The sequence below is a fragment of the Talpa occidentalis genome, unplaced genomic scaffold (assembly GCF_014898055.3).
Source record: "Talpa occidentalis isolate TD23 unplaced genomic scaffold, MPIMG_talOcc4v2.1, whole genome shotgun sequence".
NCBI lineage: Eukaryota > Metazoa > Chordata > Mammalia > Eulipotyphla > Talpidae > Talpa > Talpa occidentalis.
In genome coordinates, this window is record NW_026555331.1 from 75,757,902 (window position 1) to 75,774,146 (window position 16,245).

At 41.4% G+C, this 16,245-nt stretch overlaps 1 protein-coding gene across 1 annotated transcript in view; it reads left to right on the top strand.

Annotated features, from left to right (window-relative positions):
- The window catches only part of GLI3 (GLI family zinc finger 3), a 285,419-nt gene that overhangs the window by 81,012 nt on the left and 188,162 nt on the right, over window positions 1-16,245 (top strand). The window contains exon 3 of the mRNA XM_037507112.2: window positions 8,840-9,082. Coding sequence (XP_037363009.1) covers window positions 8,840-9,082 — 243 coding nt within the window. The remainder of the gene's footprint in view (window positions 1-8,839; window positions 9,083-16,245) is intronic.

The following is a 16,245-nucleotide window of genomic DNA, read 5'->3' on the forward strand; positions in this document are numbered from 1 at the left end:
TATACAAGCACTGGGTACAGTCAGAAGCGCGGGAGGGTGAGAGAATTCACCAGAGCCAGAGTGGGGAACAGAACAGGCAGACTGATGAAACACACTGCTGAGGGGAGCAGCAGGTGGCAGGGAGGTCTGCGTGCCATGTGGGACCCTCACCTGGTGGCCGGGGATCGAACCGGCGCTGCAGAGGCTGTGGGCAGCTTCGCAACCCAGCACTCAACTGCTACGCCACCAGGGAGGCCCATTTCCTTAATTACTTTTACTGGGACTTCTTGAAAATAAAACTATGTTCCCTTCATGTTGGGATGTTAGGTTCCAGCAGCTGGACCAAGGCCAGGAGTAAAGTCTGGCTTGTGTCCTGCTTCCCAGTCCACACTAGAGGAAAATGGGGTGTCTGCCTGGTACAGTTAGTCTGAGGAGAGGACAGCAGAGCAATTGGATATCAGTGCTTCATCCTGCCTTGGCTATGACTGTGGAGATGTGCTTTGGGGAAGATCAGGTTTTGTGATCATCCTGCTTCTCTGGTATCTTCACAGTAGCTGAGCTGTTACCTGGAAGAACTTAGAACTGCTGAATTTTGTGGCTATGTGAGTAGAAGTTGTCTTGCCTAGGCAAGTCTGTGCTCACCTGTGGTAAAACTGTGAAGAATCAGATGTGGTATTTTCATTTGGGTTTCTCAAAAGCTTGTTTCATGACTGAAGTCAAAGCAGGCAATTGCTAGAGGGATCTTGTGTTCTAGAAACTTGACCAGTAGCTCCTGGCCTTTGCCCAGAGGCTGAATGACCAAGGTGAGCTTTGCTTACCATCCTTAATCCTGTCACTGTGGCAGCGGAGCCTACAGTTCATTTCTTACATTTCTTTTATGTTCTCTTTATATTTAAATGTACCCTCTAAGAGGGCCTTGTTTCTGCAACATGTTCTGTAAAATTTTATTAAAAATATAATACTATCACATACTCAGGCTTTCTCATTACACAGTCTTAGGAGAACAAACAAAAAACATGCAACAAAAACACATCAGATGAAGTTGGTTAAGTTTGTGTTCACTCTTGCACTTTAGAAAGTGTTTGAAAATGCTGGGAAAATAGGGCTTTGGTATTGGGATGAGGGGCACGAGCCTGGGGACCACCATTTGAAAGTGCTGTCAGGAGAAGCTTTGGCACACGTCTCTCCAGGGAGAGTGTCCTCCTGCCAGTGGCCTGGCAGAGGTCTCCCTGGGGGAGGGTCCCCTCACAGGTACAGTAGGTGGTGGCCACCTAGACACTCTGGTCTCATAAATGTGCATTTCACTGTTCCAGTAAATTGTCGGTTATGGTTAAGGACTATTATAGGCTCAGGCCTTTATATGCAAAGTGAAAAAGAGACTCTAAATTCTCCACTTCTAAAAGACTAACAGTGAGCCTGTTACTCACCCAGATAAGCATAAATGTACTATTAACCAGAAGGAAAAAATAATTGGCAGCCCCCAAAATTTATTGTACTGCGTTTGATGTCACTAATTAACTCACTCTTTGTAAGCAGCAACTGGCCACTAATAGCAGGCCGATAGAAGCTTCACGACATTTGAGAATTTTTAATTCAGGTCAGGGTCTTTGCAAGCTCGTGGAATATAAGGAAGATCTCCCTTCTCCTCTCTTTTAAAGGAGAGCCTGCAGGGACCCTCAGGGATCCTATGTTCCTGTTTGTTCTCTATACTGGTGAGGAAGAGTTGGCTAGCATTTTCTATTTAGAACTTTGAAAGTTGGCCAGGACAGGTGGGTTTGTGCTTGAACTTAGATACCCCAACATGTTGGGTAATGTTGGGAGTTTGTTCTTCTTGCCCAGGAGTCATCCTCAACTGCTGGGCAGGGTTGGGGTCGTAGACTAAGATTTAGGCTCAGAGGCCTAAGGAAAGTGAAGGGACTCTCAAGGCCACAGGGCATGCTTGGTGAGGCTTCAGAATCGCTGTTAGTGTTATACCTCCCGATTTTCCCATTGGGTGAGAAGTCCTCACCTTACTATTTTTTTAAAAAAGGTAGGAGGCTGCTTGCCTTGCATGCCATCATCATTAATGGGATGACCAGACTTCAGGGTTTGCATTTTAGTTTATCCAAATTCTCATCTTGCTTTCTCTGCCTGCTGTCTTCCATCCCAGGCATCCCTTTCGAAGTTGAATGGAGCCCTCTGTCAACCGAGTTAGTGGGAAGGGAGGTGAGAAATTAGCCTTGGATTGAGCACTGATCTGTTTTTTGGAATAAATAGTTTCTGTGGGCTATTGGTCAGTCTAGATGTTTTGTTCTTTGGCAAAAAAGAACTCTGGAAATATTGAAATAATTAAGATATTCATTGGACTCTGAAGGAGGGCATTTTCTGCTTTCCCTCCTTTCCCCTCAGGACCTCCTAGTTGATACAAGTAAGAAGAGAGAACTACCCTGTAATGTTTAAGGAAGGGTGGCCACTTGAATTTCTCCTAAGCTTCCAAGCCTGCTGCAGCCCTCTGGTGTTGCAGGCCCTGCATTGTGGTTGAAAGGTTGCAAACAAAGCTGAGAGCTCTCTCCTGATCCATCTGGGCCTCTCCCGCTGTCATCAGTCATTGTCAATGAGAGATGTATGTGTAGCCTCACAAGGGCAATGTCTGACCCCAAGGGCATTGGAAACGTTCTTAGAGAAGGCATTGTTTGCTTGCTGCCTCTGGAAGCCAAGCTCTAGATGTTGTAGGGAGCAGCCCCTGGCTTAGGCAGAACTGTAGCCTGTATGGAAAGAGGCAAAATTCTGTTTCTAAAAACTACAGAAACTTTATCCCCCCTTCCTAGCACAATTCTGCAATGCTTATGAATATACTTAGCCTCTTCTCTTTCTTATTTCTGATCTCCCTTCAGTCAGAGTCATGGGAGAATTCCGAAACAGGTTGGCAAGGACTTGAATTCCATTGGTTTTTATTCAAAGAACATCAAAATGTAAATAACCAAAGAAATAAAAGCTGACAAGATGCAACAAATGCATAATAGGAAAAAATGAAATAATGCTCTTTCCAAACACAATTTCCTGGGAGGAAAGCTGAAAACGATGCTGTGATTCTTGCTCAGAACAAGAAGGTGGGGCTGGCTGTGGAAGCGCATTAAAAATTGCAGGAACACAAAAAAGCCACTGGCTGCACCTCAGTGTGTTTCGTGGTGGTGCAGCCTTGTGCAGGGCGTGGGTGCCCCGTTCCTCCTGTGTGGATGGCGTGCTCCGAGTCCCCTAGGCCCTGAGGGCAGATGGCTTTTGTCCTTTGAACCCACTTGGTGCATCCCAGGAGTGGGTGGGTTTATGTTGACAACAACTTAGTGGGAGGTGATTGGAGTTTTGAAAATGTCTACACATTAAAATGTGATTTATTCGCCCTTCCCCTTTTATTGGTGGTACTGGGTTGGAGGTGCCTACAAATACCAGGTGTCATTCCCAAGGGATAAGACTTCTTGTCCTGTGGACAGGGTGTGTGGTTTCAGTAAGGTATGATTGGGAGTCTTCTCGTACCACTTGCAGAGACATAGCATCTGTCTCTGCTCTGGACCTAACACCTAGTTCTGCTGCAGCCTTGGGTCATTGGGGGGGACTGGGAGATGATATAAAAGATAAAGTGTTATCTGATGGGAAGGAGGATTTCTTAAAGAAGTGGGCAGTGTTTGCTGTGAGCTGTCAGAAACAATCATCTACATATTGATTGAACCTCAGATCTGTGTTTTAATCCATTTGAAGATGACTTTATTATTCAGTATAGAAACGATGAGGTCTCACCGACTCAGACCTTCTTAAAACACGGAAATATTATTTTCTTGTTAGAATCCCATTTGGCCAGAAATCTGAGTATTCAGTAATTTTTTTTTTCTTCCCTTAAGATTTTGTTGCCTCTTCCCCACCCCCCATCCACCCCTCATCTTGGCTCACTGAAATCTGAGTGCCACTTTTCTGGGAAAGCCTGATATTCTGACTTCAGTTTTGTAATTTAATGATGGAGAGTTTCCTTAGTAAACCAAATTTAGAGTCCTAGAATGCTTATCTTATATCCAGACCTTGAACATAAAAGGCATTTTATACCCGCAATTGTTCATTTAATGAGCAATTGCAGAGTGCAGGCCGGTTAAGGGATTGAGCTATATGCACTATTATTGCAAGAAGTATTCCGAAATACCAGAAATAGGACGTAAGCTCTGATCAGGGAGACTGCGAGCACAATTACCTTCTTTTCAAATCCTTCTGTGACACTGCGGGAGGAAAAAGGACTTTGAAACTTGAAAGGAAAGAGCTTGCTTTCAACCTCAAAAGCTAGGAGGAAAGGGCTCTGAAATTTGCTCAGAATTCCCAATTCACCATTAGCCTGTTTCTTCCTTTAGCCTCAAGGCATTCTCCGCTTTTTGAAAAGATGTTAAGAAATTCAGTCACAATAGAGAGCCTAGTTTTGAACATGTTTCACCCGGTCCATTGAGGTCTGGGCTCCAGCCTTTGTGTGGGGTGAATTGAGCTGAGCGGCTAGCTGGTTGGAGAGAGGTGAATGAAGAGTCGCTGTGCAGTCGCAAATTCTGGCAAAGAAAGAAGTTCCCCCTTCCTTTATTTTACAATATGCATTCCTGTACAACCCTGCTAGTGGCAATATGTGGAGTTGAGCCTGTTCTTAAGTCAATACAGAGTACTTGGTTTATAGCAACTCTTGTTAAGTTTGTCTTGTAATTGAAGCTGCTGTTGACCTTGCTTGGGGACCATTTGTAAAACCGTTTATTTAGCATAAACTGAAATAATAAACCCTCCTTCTCTTGGGCTGATTGTGATAGAGTGACATTAGTTTGATTTAATGATTAGCCGCCTGACCCTTCTGCTGGAGAGAGCTGCTTGAATAGGGAGAGTTCACTCGGAAGCACTCAGAAAGAATACTAATGAGCTTGTTAAATTTAGCATGGCTCCAACCACTTTTAATTCCTCTAATCGGGGCAGCACTGCTAGGGAGAGGGAGGTAGGGAGACACTGAGAACCCATGTTCCTAGAGGGTCTGCTACAGCTAGGAAAGCCCACCGAGAGAAGTTTGCAGAAGTAGCTAGCCAGAGCTTTGGGGACTGAGTTGTAAGTATTGTCTGTTCTCTTACACTCTGTCTTCTATGTCTTGGGGGAAGAGAGGAGTGATGGCATTAAAATGGGATTTAATGGAACAGTTTAAAAATCAATGTTGATTTAAAAAAAGGCGTACATGTGTGCTATGAATGCCTCTCCAACTCATTTTTGAGGATGACAGGCGGTGTTCTTAGTTACTTACACAGTGCAGGGTTTTATTTTTATTTTGGAAGAACTGTGAAACTTTGATCTTGAGTCCTAGGTAAAAAAGGACTTGTTTCCTTGATGCCATGAGAAATTGTACTGGAGTTGTTGAGCAAATGCATGGGAGTGTGTGTCTGCTTCGCCCCACCAGAGTGCTTTCCTTACCCCTTGATGGTAAACTCAGTCCCTTTATGGCACTGAGTGTCCAGTTCCATGCCGGTTGCGTTTCCATGAGTTTGGAAAATGTGGGACAGTTTCTACTCTGTGCTGCTTGGGCAACTCTCCATTTGGGGACAGGAATTCGTTAACTTCCACTCGAGCATGATGTACAGAAGGAAGGAGGTACAGAGCGGACGATGATGACAGTATTTAAAGTAATTTTTTCCGGAAACTTCTTAGAATTGCATATTTTGGTTTGACCCCCAAGCGTGTAGCTGTTAAACACAGAGAAGCATGAACAGTCGCCTTGTGTTTGGCTGTTAAAGTCCACTGGCAGATGCTCCTGGAGCAGTGGGCTGTTTGCTTACATTTTTGCTGCAGACTTCTGCTTGTTGCCATGGTGGACAGTATGTTTCTGTCAATAATTTGGCCTGGCGTAGCCTGTCTGCACTGACTCTCAAACTTTATTGAACAGCGTGGCTCAACTGAACAAGATTAGACAGCTTTCGTCTTTTGGCTTGCTGAAGTGGTTGCTAAATTTATAAGAGCAGGCAGGAATATTGCTTGGAAAGTTTCCCTTTCACTGTGGAGAGTGCACTTTCAAGCCTCGTAGCTGCTTGTATTCTGGATTGTGTGTGTACTGTCAAGTTTTCATCTGAATGTCCATCTCAGTACACCAGGTAAACTTCATGAAATATTTGTCTCTTGGGATTTCTTGGTGCGGAATGCGGGGGCGGGATAGGTAAGGGAATGATAGCATTGACTCCTGTAATAGTCTGTTTCCTGATGAAAAATTAAAATAAATTTTGTGCCTGTATTTGACTTTGCTTTGGGAATTAGTGCATTTTTTCCTCCTATATTAAACATTTGAACTTTGCTTATTTATTACTATGACTTTAATATATGTCTTGGATTAACTCATTAAGAAAATATCAAATTAAAAAACTACAAGTTAAAATATTTTTCCTACTTGTGAGAAATCATTTAGCTAAAAAGAAGTCTCCATTTCCAACACCCCCCCCCCAACACTACTTCCTTCTCCCAGAAGGTTGGGGGAGGTAGGAGGACTCTGGCCAGACCTTGCCAATTATTCAATTATTCCTGAAGTTGGATTCGCAAATGCTCATCATAAAGGCATGGCTTCTAAGAAACTCTCTCTATTATAGGGATGGAATTTTAAGAGAAGAAAAGTTAATTTCGTCTAGGAAGATTAAGTCAAGGGAATCCTGTTTTAAACCTGGAACAGATTAGTAGAGCTTGGTTATTCATCTCTTCTAGAGAATGCTAATTACAAGTTGCAGTCCCTCTTGGAAAGGGCTTTCTGGTTTTCTAAATAAAGGCCCATTCTATAGAATTTGCACCTCAGAACTCTAAGTTCACTTCAGGTTGAAGTGAAATAAATGTTTTATATAGAACGCAAATTAGTGGAAAATATGACTTTTACCATTTGTAGGCTATAGGAAATTTTATACTAACTGGTGTTTTAGACACCTTTTTGCTTTTACAAAACCACAAATCTTATTCTATAGCCTCCAACTTTACTGCTAGTGAAGTATAGGGTGGACTAGTGCCTAAAGTATTAGTCAGAAAGGAAAACAAAAATGCAGGGTTTTGTTGTTGTTGTTGTAGTTTTCAAATTACCCACAGCATGGTTTGAATTGCTTTTGTAAAGATCAATGCATAAAAATGTGGGATTATACCAGTTTTTTCATTGGTCACTTGATAGATTAAAATAGTAATTTACCCCATAAAGTTTGGGGTGAGGATCTGCACAAAACAATACTAGAATCATGTTTCACAGTTACCTGTTAGTAGTCAGCAAATTCACTGTAAAAAAGCAGAACATACCTCATTGTTTATTCTATTTTGCAAGTCATTTTGCCAGGCTGGAAAAAAAATACATTGCTTATTCCTTCAACTCCCAGATGTAAGCAGAAAAACTAAAGCTGCTAGTGGCTTTAGGTAGTTTGAATCATTCACAAGTCAACATAAAAAAGTTGGTACTTTAGTTTGTGTTGTTATGCTTGTCTGTATTTATAGCTATACTTTCTTCTGCATTTGTATAAAGAGCTTAGAGACTGCTAAAGCAAACTTTTTCTGTTTTTTAGGGACTCTCAGCCAGACATATCTGCTTTATGGAATACTTTGAAGATAAGTTTGTATGTTGGAATAGGATATACTCAAAATCTGTCCATCTAAAATGTGTACAACAGAATTATCACTTAAACGCAAATATATTTGTATATAAGTATACATATATAAATATAAATGTTATAAATGTTATATATGCATATGTGCATATATATGTACATATATATACATGAATATATTTGTGCATATACACACACACACACACACACATATATTTAAGGTCAGAAATGGGAAACAGTCTCAAAATTAGATGTGTAAGCAGTGCCCAAATAGCTTTGTTTCCATCAGCATGTACCTGTCAGATCACAGTCTATAGATTAAATGCAGGACTTGTTTCGAAGTATGTAGTTTAGACTATGTGTGTGATTCTAGTAAATGAATTGTCCATTTGTTGTGGGTTCAGATTGCCAGGTTGGTTTAATTTTATGCTTTTTTTAATCTGCTACTATAGTAAGGTCATCCAGTCACATCTGCAAAGAACCTTAGTGGCTAGATGGGAAGTTCTTACAGATCAAAGGGAACAGCATTTGAGGGAGCTGGAATATCAAATATATGTGAGATTTCATCAAGCTGTTTCCTGCATATCTGGAGAAGCATATGAACCCGCCATGGCCCGTCTGTATATCAGCATAACTGATTCCTCACCTAGTGGACTTCCAGTCTTGCTCTGTTTTCCTCTTGGTTCTCAGTTCCACTGTGTGCACTAAGCAGGAAGTGTTCCAGCATGGGGCACTGTAGGTTTCCAGGATTGGCACCTTTATCCTTTGTAACCGATGTTTTTTTGTTTTGTTTTGTTTTTGTTTTTTTGTCCCATTTCTGACTTGGTTGAATCACTGGGTTACAATCTGACTTAAAAAAAGAAAACAGGAAAACTTTGAGATCATTTTCTCATAGTTGGACTTCCACAGCCCCAGACCAGCAAAACGTATAGCTCCATGAGGGATCTATAGGAATATCCACAAGTCCCTGATGAAAAAGCCTCCTTGGCAGATAAGCTTGTCAGCTAGTGTGATGCTTTGCTTGGCCCACTATATCTCAATATAATAGCTTCATTTCCTGTTCCCTGGGTCCTTCAGTTCGGACTTGGGACCCTCATTGATAGGCAGTCCGGTCGGAACAGCCTTATCCTGGTGTAGCCTTCAGAGTTGTCAAGAATGAGAGCCAGGCTCCTTTTTGGGGTGGAGGGATGGAGAGAGACCCCTAATTGATTACTGTTTGATAATTACTCTTGAAAGTGACTGACAGAACTCTCCCTTCCTTCTTTCTTCAGAGGATGAAAGTCCTGGACAGACCTATCACAGAGAGAGAAGAAACGCAGTCACCATGCAGCCACAGAGTGTCCAGGGACTCAGCAAGATCAGTGAGGAGCCCTCAACATCCAGTGATGAGAGGGCCTCACTAATCAAGAAGGAGATCCATGGGTCCCTGCCGCACCTGGCCGAGCCCTCCGTCCCCTATCGAGGGGCCGTGTTTGCCATGGACCCCAGGAATGGCTACATGGAACCCCACTATCGTAAGTGGTTCTTGTCCTGTGACACTCCCTCCAGGAGCACAGGAAAGCTCTGTGTGTGTGTGTGTGTGTGTGCGTGCGTGCGCGTGCGCGTGTGCACATGGCAGTTGTCACACTGGCATGCACATATGCTTGGTGAATTATTTGGCTTGTATTAATTTATAGAAATGCTTTATTTTCTGTCCACTTCTCTTAATCCTCCTATCGGCTGTCCATTCTTCTTTTTTAGGGAGAGCCATCTCCTTACATCTCCAACCAACTTCAGATACCAGTAGGCTGCCCTCAGGAAGGTGTCCATTTGTGACTAGTCCACGTGGACTTTCTCTGGGAACTAAACCAGAATAGTTACATCCAAGGAGACTGTAGGAGGAAAATTAGTTGATGGGGGAGTTAGTGAAGTGAGCTGCATTAGTGAAAGTCTTTACCATTGCCTATTCCAATATTTAATTATTTTTGCTTACTTATAAAGGAAGAACAAACTTTTAACAAATCAGTGCTAAATTTCTTAATATGAAAGATTTTTCTACCTTGCTCTACTTCTCCAATCAGCATACCAGGTACATCGGAAGCTCTTTTCCCAGCGGTAATAAAGTTTAAGAAATTCACTAGGACTGTGAACACAGATACACTATGATTTTCTACAAAGGCAGAAAATTTAAAGAAAGCTATAGAAGGATTGAGTTTGTTTCTGGTCTGTTTCTAGTTAAAAATATAATTTGGTTGTGGAGTAATGAGGTTCATATTGAGGTGCCAAGACTTGCAGCTCTTGATTACAGATTTATCACCTTGCCAGGATACAGGCTTGCCATTTCACCTTCCCGACTCCAATTCCAGATGATCCATTGAGCTCCAGAGAGGGGGACTGGTTTGTGTTTCCCTTTTCCACATCATTCAGAAATTTTAGTGTTTTAAGGCAAAAGGTCATTAGCCAGATGACTGATTAGTGAGGACAGCTGATTAGCGCATGTTTTTTTGCTCAAGAAAGTGCCCAGGATAAAAGCTAATTTCATCCCTTCATTAGTTGGCTTGCAGAGAGGAGAATGTTCCCTCATCAGGGTGCAGATCAAAGTGCCTCGCACAACCTTAAGTCTTAGCAACTGCTTCCCCACCACCAGATTATATTGTTGGTAAAGATTGAAGATGTGTTTTTTTTTTTAAGTGAAGAAGTTTTTTAAAGTGGTCAGAAGCATAGAAAGCATGGAGGAAAGGGTTTTATGAATTCTTACGCGCTTTCAAAAAAGACTACAACATCTGTTTAAAAAGTGTTTATCAGTCAAAATGCTGCAGTTGCTATTTTTTCAATTATAGAAATAAGAAGGACATTATAGAAATAAGGTGTAATGTTCAAGTTTATTTAGTCTTTTAAAGTTTTTTCTTGTTTCATGATACTTTTCTTCTAGGGCAAGAGTTTAAAGTAGTTTCGGTAGGATTTTCCCTCTGAGCACATCCCTACGTTTTCTATACTGTGTTTTTATTTATGGGTCTCGTTTAGATATTGTCCATGTGGAAAAGTGTGGGATCCTCATATACTTCCCACCTCTATTAATACTTCCTGAGCACTCTTACTTTTACAAAGAGTCAATTCTAAATTATTAACCACACCTTCCCTGCATTGTATTTGTACTTATGTGTGAATACAGAGTATTCCCAGTTGATATTTATGTTTTGTTTTCTATTCCAGACCCCCAGTAATTAGTGAGGTATTTAATTGGTCAGGACAGCTGACAAGCCCTTTTTGACTGATGGAAGCAGGCAGATGATTGTGAACTTTCTCTCTGTGCCATTGAACTTGTAGCTTACTCTTGGTCCATTTGTTCTAATTGCTTGCCCACTCAACGCTGTCTCAGTCTTGTGAGGGGCTGGTCCTTCCTGCATACGTGGGCCCCTCATCACTTCTTGCTGGGTCTCCAGTGCAAGCTCTGGACCCACCCTGGAGACCTCTCAATGAAGCTGGGCCTATTCATTGTCACTCCTTTTAGAGGAAATGGCACCAATAGTTTGGTTATTCTTCACATTTTCCTATTGTATTGTTCAAATCACCGTTCAGATCACATATAACTTACAAGCTGTATAAATTATCTATAAACAAATGATAAATGATATTTGATATAACATCCCAAATTCCTCCTAAGTTGGTCATATATAAGTGATAGCTTTACATATATAGTATGGGCAGGGAGTCCTGGCATTTATACAGGTTGGCTGAAGACATGGGGTTTGACTTTGTCACTTAATGGTTATGTGATTTTGTCCAAGTGTGCTGACTCCTTTAAAGAATCGTTACTAATTTAAGAGGGTGATGGGAGCAACGCCTGCCTGGTGTTTTCTGGAGAATTAGGGAAACAATGCAAATGCAGTTTTCTTTAAAAGTTTTGCCTCAAAATTATTATGGTAGTTTTCTTTTTCATCTACCTCTAACTTCCCCCTCTGCCTTCTGCTCTTCCACCACCACCATCACCATCGCCCATCTTTATAATCTCCATGTGAATAAGTTCACTCTTCAAATTAAGTTATTTTTGGTAGTTTTGTCTTAGTGTTTGGTTCAGGGTAGACTCGTTTTCCTCTGCCATCCTGACTCCCTCGTCTCCCTGGCATCGGTGACTTCTGTAGACAGACTAGAGATTGAGTGGATTGTAAACTTTAGGAAAAGAGTGGTTCTGATTGTAACTGTATGTTAGCCTTATGAGCATGGTACCTTCCCACTGAACTTTATTGGATCAACCAACTTTTTCCAACTATTTTGTATGTAAAGAAATGTAAAGTTTGTAAATGAGCTCGTGAAGTTTTAACATTTTAAATTTTTGGCAAAAAGTGTTTTCTGTACCAAATACAAGCTTAACACATGTGGAAAGATATTTCACTAAATAATTTAAAGATGTCCTAAATTAAATTGCAAAGAGATAGGAGAGGACTTTAACTTTCTAGATTTCTGCTGCTGGATTCAGAAACAATTTTTTGGCCATTCCCTTTTCCTCCAAGTCCTTGGCCAGCCTGCACCAGGCTGTTGGAGAGAAAAGATTCCTCTAATCCAGTGTAGCTGGGTATGTGCATACTCACAGTAATTCCTTCATTTCTCTGTGGTTGGAAAATGTAGATTTTCCAAGATGCCTAATTTGTGCTTCTATATATACTAACTTTGTATTTCTAAAGTGTGGGCAGGCTTCCTGTAAGACCGGAAAAGGGAAAATCTTTTTTTTTTTCTCCTCAGAAGGACATCTGTAAAATTTTTATTGCACAAGACTTTATTATACGTGGGTATGCAGAGTTGCATCTTCACAAATTGCAGTTAGGCAGGAATCAAAGAATTTTAGGTTTTGTGGGTTTGACTTTAAAAAAAGGGAAGAAAAGGAAAAGAAATCCCAGGGATAGAGGGTACTTCAAACAGACCTAACATATGTTTAGAATAAAATCCTCAGAGGGGACACTGGGGGAGTGTTTTCTCAGGAAGGGTAGCTGTGGATGGGCTGTATATCAAGCAAGAAAGTAGACGTTCAAACTGTGGGGCTGAGACCTGGGATGGTGCTGACAGGCTCGAGGCTTTAGGACCCCTAGCACTTTATAATTGGGTGTGGGGGTGGGAGTGGAGGGATTTGAGGGAACTGATCTGCTTGTATTGCAGGCAGGACTAGGGTCCCCATTTCATGTGTAGATTTCTTAGCCATTTCATTCTGCCCCCGGTCCCTCTGTACTCAGCTATTTCAAACCACCATCACCCCCTGATTTCACTTACTGCCATACATTTATTCTTTTATAAACTTGCAGAGGCAGGTGACATAATAGTTAAAGCATTCCTGTCCCGTGGCCGACACTTAACTTTTATTCCCTTCCCTGTTACAGAAAACATGTGTTTCATTGTCTTTGTCTTACTGTGAGGAGTCTAGTTTTCTAACTGTCCCTACAGGAATCTTTGTGCAGAGTTTCTTGGATTCACAAGTCATGTCATGTAAGGCCCCTGCTGGTTTTGTTAAAGGGAGTAGAGATGCCTCCTTTTTTAAAATTTCAGGTCTCTTTTCTAGTTTTACAGTTGTATGAAGACTGCTTTTTCCTGCTCCAGACTCCTCCCAAGCAACAATTCCTCATGGAAAATATGATTCATTTCTCCCTGCAAATGCTTTGATTGAAAACATACCACTGGTATTCTTCCTTATGTTTCCCAGCTCAGATGACAGAACTATTAGTTACTAATTAGCAAAACCTGAGGAATTAGCTGAAAGAAAAGAAACTGAATTTTTAATTGATTTGCATTTATTTTCGTTGGAGAGCTAATGTGCTGAGCCCACTGCATTCCAGTGTGCTGAAAATAATGCATGTAAAAAATTTTTTTTCTCTACCTGTCTGCTTTATATTAGGTGACTTTCCATACCCTTTAGAAATCCATCTTCTGAATGAGTGGAAGAGAAGATATGTATTTTACATATTTAATAGGCACACCTGCTCACTTTCTCTTACCATGGGAGTGTCATCTGAAGACAAAAATGCCTACAAGGCACAAATGAACAGTTTAGTGTTGACCAAACTGCAGAGGCAGTGACAGTTCCTGGGCACACAGTTCCATTCGCACCTACACTGCTGCTGTCTTTTATGTCTTTAGAGAACAGTTGATGAGCCAATTGGGGGTGGTTTTTTTTTCCCTTAAAACTAGACTATTTAACCAGAAGAAGTGATGTTGGGTCATACTCTGGGACTTTACTAAGTATCTTGCTTCTTCGGCTATTAGTCTTGACTTGCAGGGGAAATTAGAGTGAGGAGATACAAAGAAATCTATAAACCTGGCAAAACTGTTGTCTGTGAGCTTTTAGAATAGCTCCATGCTTAATCTTGTCTTCCTCTTAAAATTTTGATATAAGGATTCAAACTTTCTTTCAACAACCCTGAGAAAATGTTTTAAGATTAGAAAACAGTAATGCACTAGATTATTAAAGAACTGCATAGCCAAGTTAACTCTGCAGAAAGCAGTAGAAATTTAGGGATAATACTTGGGGTCCTAGATTTAATTCTTGACAATGACCCTTGACTACTCTTGTACCTCACATGACTGTGATTCTGCATGTTGGTATTAGAAGAGAGCTAGTGTGCTGGAAACAGATGGTGAGGAAAGGACTGTGGTATTTGGAAAAATCACTTATTGATTCTCCATTGACTTTTAGAGACATATGTATTAGAGGGGTCTAGAGAGAATCTCAAGGACTGCCCCCAGTGCAGAGGAAAAAGAAAAAGCTAAGTGGGACAATGTTATAGAGAAAATAGCTGACCCATTTGCACTCCTTTGGCTTTCCAGAATTGCCCTCCCCAAATTTAAACTGAGGCAGTCAGGCTTCCTTTGGCTTGCTCATCCTTCTCATATTGTGATTCTTTAAAGATTTATTTATTTATGCATACAAGAATTAGGGTGTAAGCTAGAGGTGTGGGAGGTGGGGGTGAGAGAATTCACCAGAGAGAGATTCACCAGGGGAGCAGAACAGGCTGATCTACTGAAATACACTGCTGAGGGGAGCAGCAGGTGAGACAGGAGAGGTCTGCTGCGCCATGTGGGTCACCTCCCTGGCTGGCCTGTAATCGAACTCCTGCTGCAGGGGCTTGCGATAGCTTGATAGGACTGGGTCTTTAACCCCTGCGTCACCATGGAGACTCCCATACTGTGATTGTACTCAAAATAGTTTTTGGCCTTCCTCTTTGACTTCAAGTCTGTCCTATTTATTTATTTATTTTTTTAACAGAGGCATGTTTTATTTATTTATTTGTTTGTTTGTTTGTTTGTTTGTTTGTTTTGTTTATACAAGCACTGGGTACAGTCAGAAGCGCGGGACGGTGAGAGAATTCACCAGAGCCAGAGCAGGGAGCAGAGCAGGCAGAAGGACCGAAGTACACTGCTGAGGGGAGCAGCGGGCAGCAGGAGAGGTCTGCGCGCCATGCGGGACCCTCCTCTGGTGGCCGGGGAGCTGCCCGGGATCAAACCGGCAATGCAGAGGCCGCGGGCAGCTTCGCAACCCAGCGCTCAACCGCTGCACCACCGGGGAGGCCCTGTCCTATTTTTTAAGCCTGATATAAAGATCTGTCTCTTTGAAAGTCTTCTTTAGGTACCACCTCACTTGGATACCAAGATGACATGTAATTCTCACTTTAAACACAGCAGCTGCATCTTCATGTGGTCCCTCTACAGTGATTAATTTGCTGTAGAATAATAGAGTAGTTTGGCATAATACTTAGGTCTTTCTTTCTACCAGCTTTTGTAGGGCAGAACTGAGAGGACTCCCAGAAGGATTCTTGACCACAGTCACACCCGAGGTGAAGTTTGTCCAGAGCCTGCCATCAGAGATGGCTACTTCGCAATCCAGAGTCTGAGGCTTCTGTTTCCATTTTAAGTTTCCTAACTATGTGCAATCTCTGATCCAATCCTAGTGGCTCAGTCCTTTCTGAAAGTATGCCTACTTTAAGTAGGTTTTAAGTATTTATGATACATTTATAAATTACACATTTTGAAACATCAAAAAATATTTGCTTCTACATACGTAAGGCACATTTAAAACTGCCAGGATTTCGCATAAGAGGTGCATTGTTGTATTCTGGAGTTAGCTGGCCATTTACTCATAGACATGGATGAGGATCTTCATTTTAAATATTATGGCATTTGTTTTTGCACAGGTGATGTACCTGTCTCACATTTTTTTTTTTTTTCAAACACTCCTAGAAGAGAACAGGTAGCTCGGTTTCCTGTAGTTAAGATGAACATGATATTTATTTCCCTTTTCCAAATTTCAATCATTTGCCTTCTCTTCAATAATCTCTGGGCAATGTATAATTTTGTAACATCTTTTCAACTTGTTAGCATCCTAATGTTAGCATGATAATGGGAGCTCCAGCTACAAATGGATTTAGGATCATAAGTCCAGTTGTTTATTCCATGTAATTCTTTTCTTTTTTTTTTTTTAATTTGGCACCCACCCAACACAAGTGGCTTTTTTTTTTTTTAGTTGCTTATAGCTTTTTTTCCTTCCCTCCCTCCCTCCCTTTCTTCCTAGAGTGAAGCATGAGGCACAGCAATTCCTGCCATTTCATAGCCATCTGCTAGCAGCTTTCCATCCCATTTTATAATAGAGGCAACATTATCCTTCCCCCTCCTCCTTTTTCTTGTATAATTAAAGAATGTTACCTTTGATGTCTCTTGA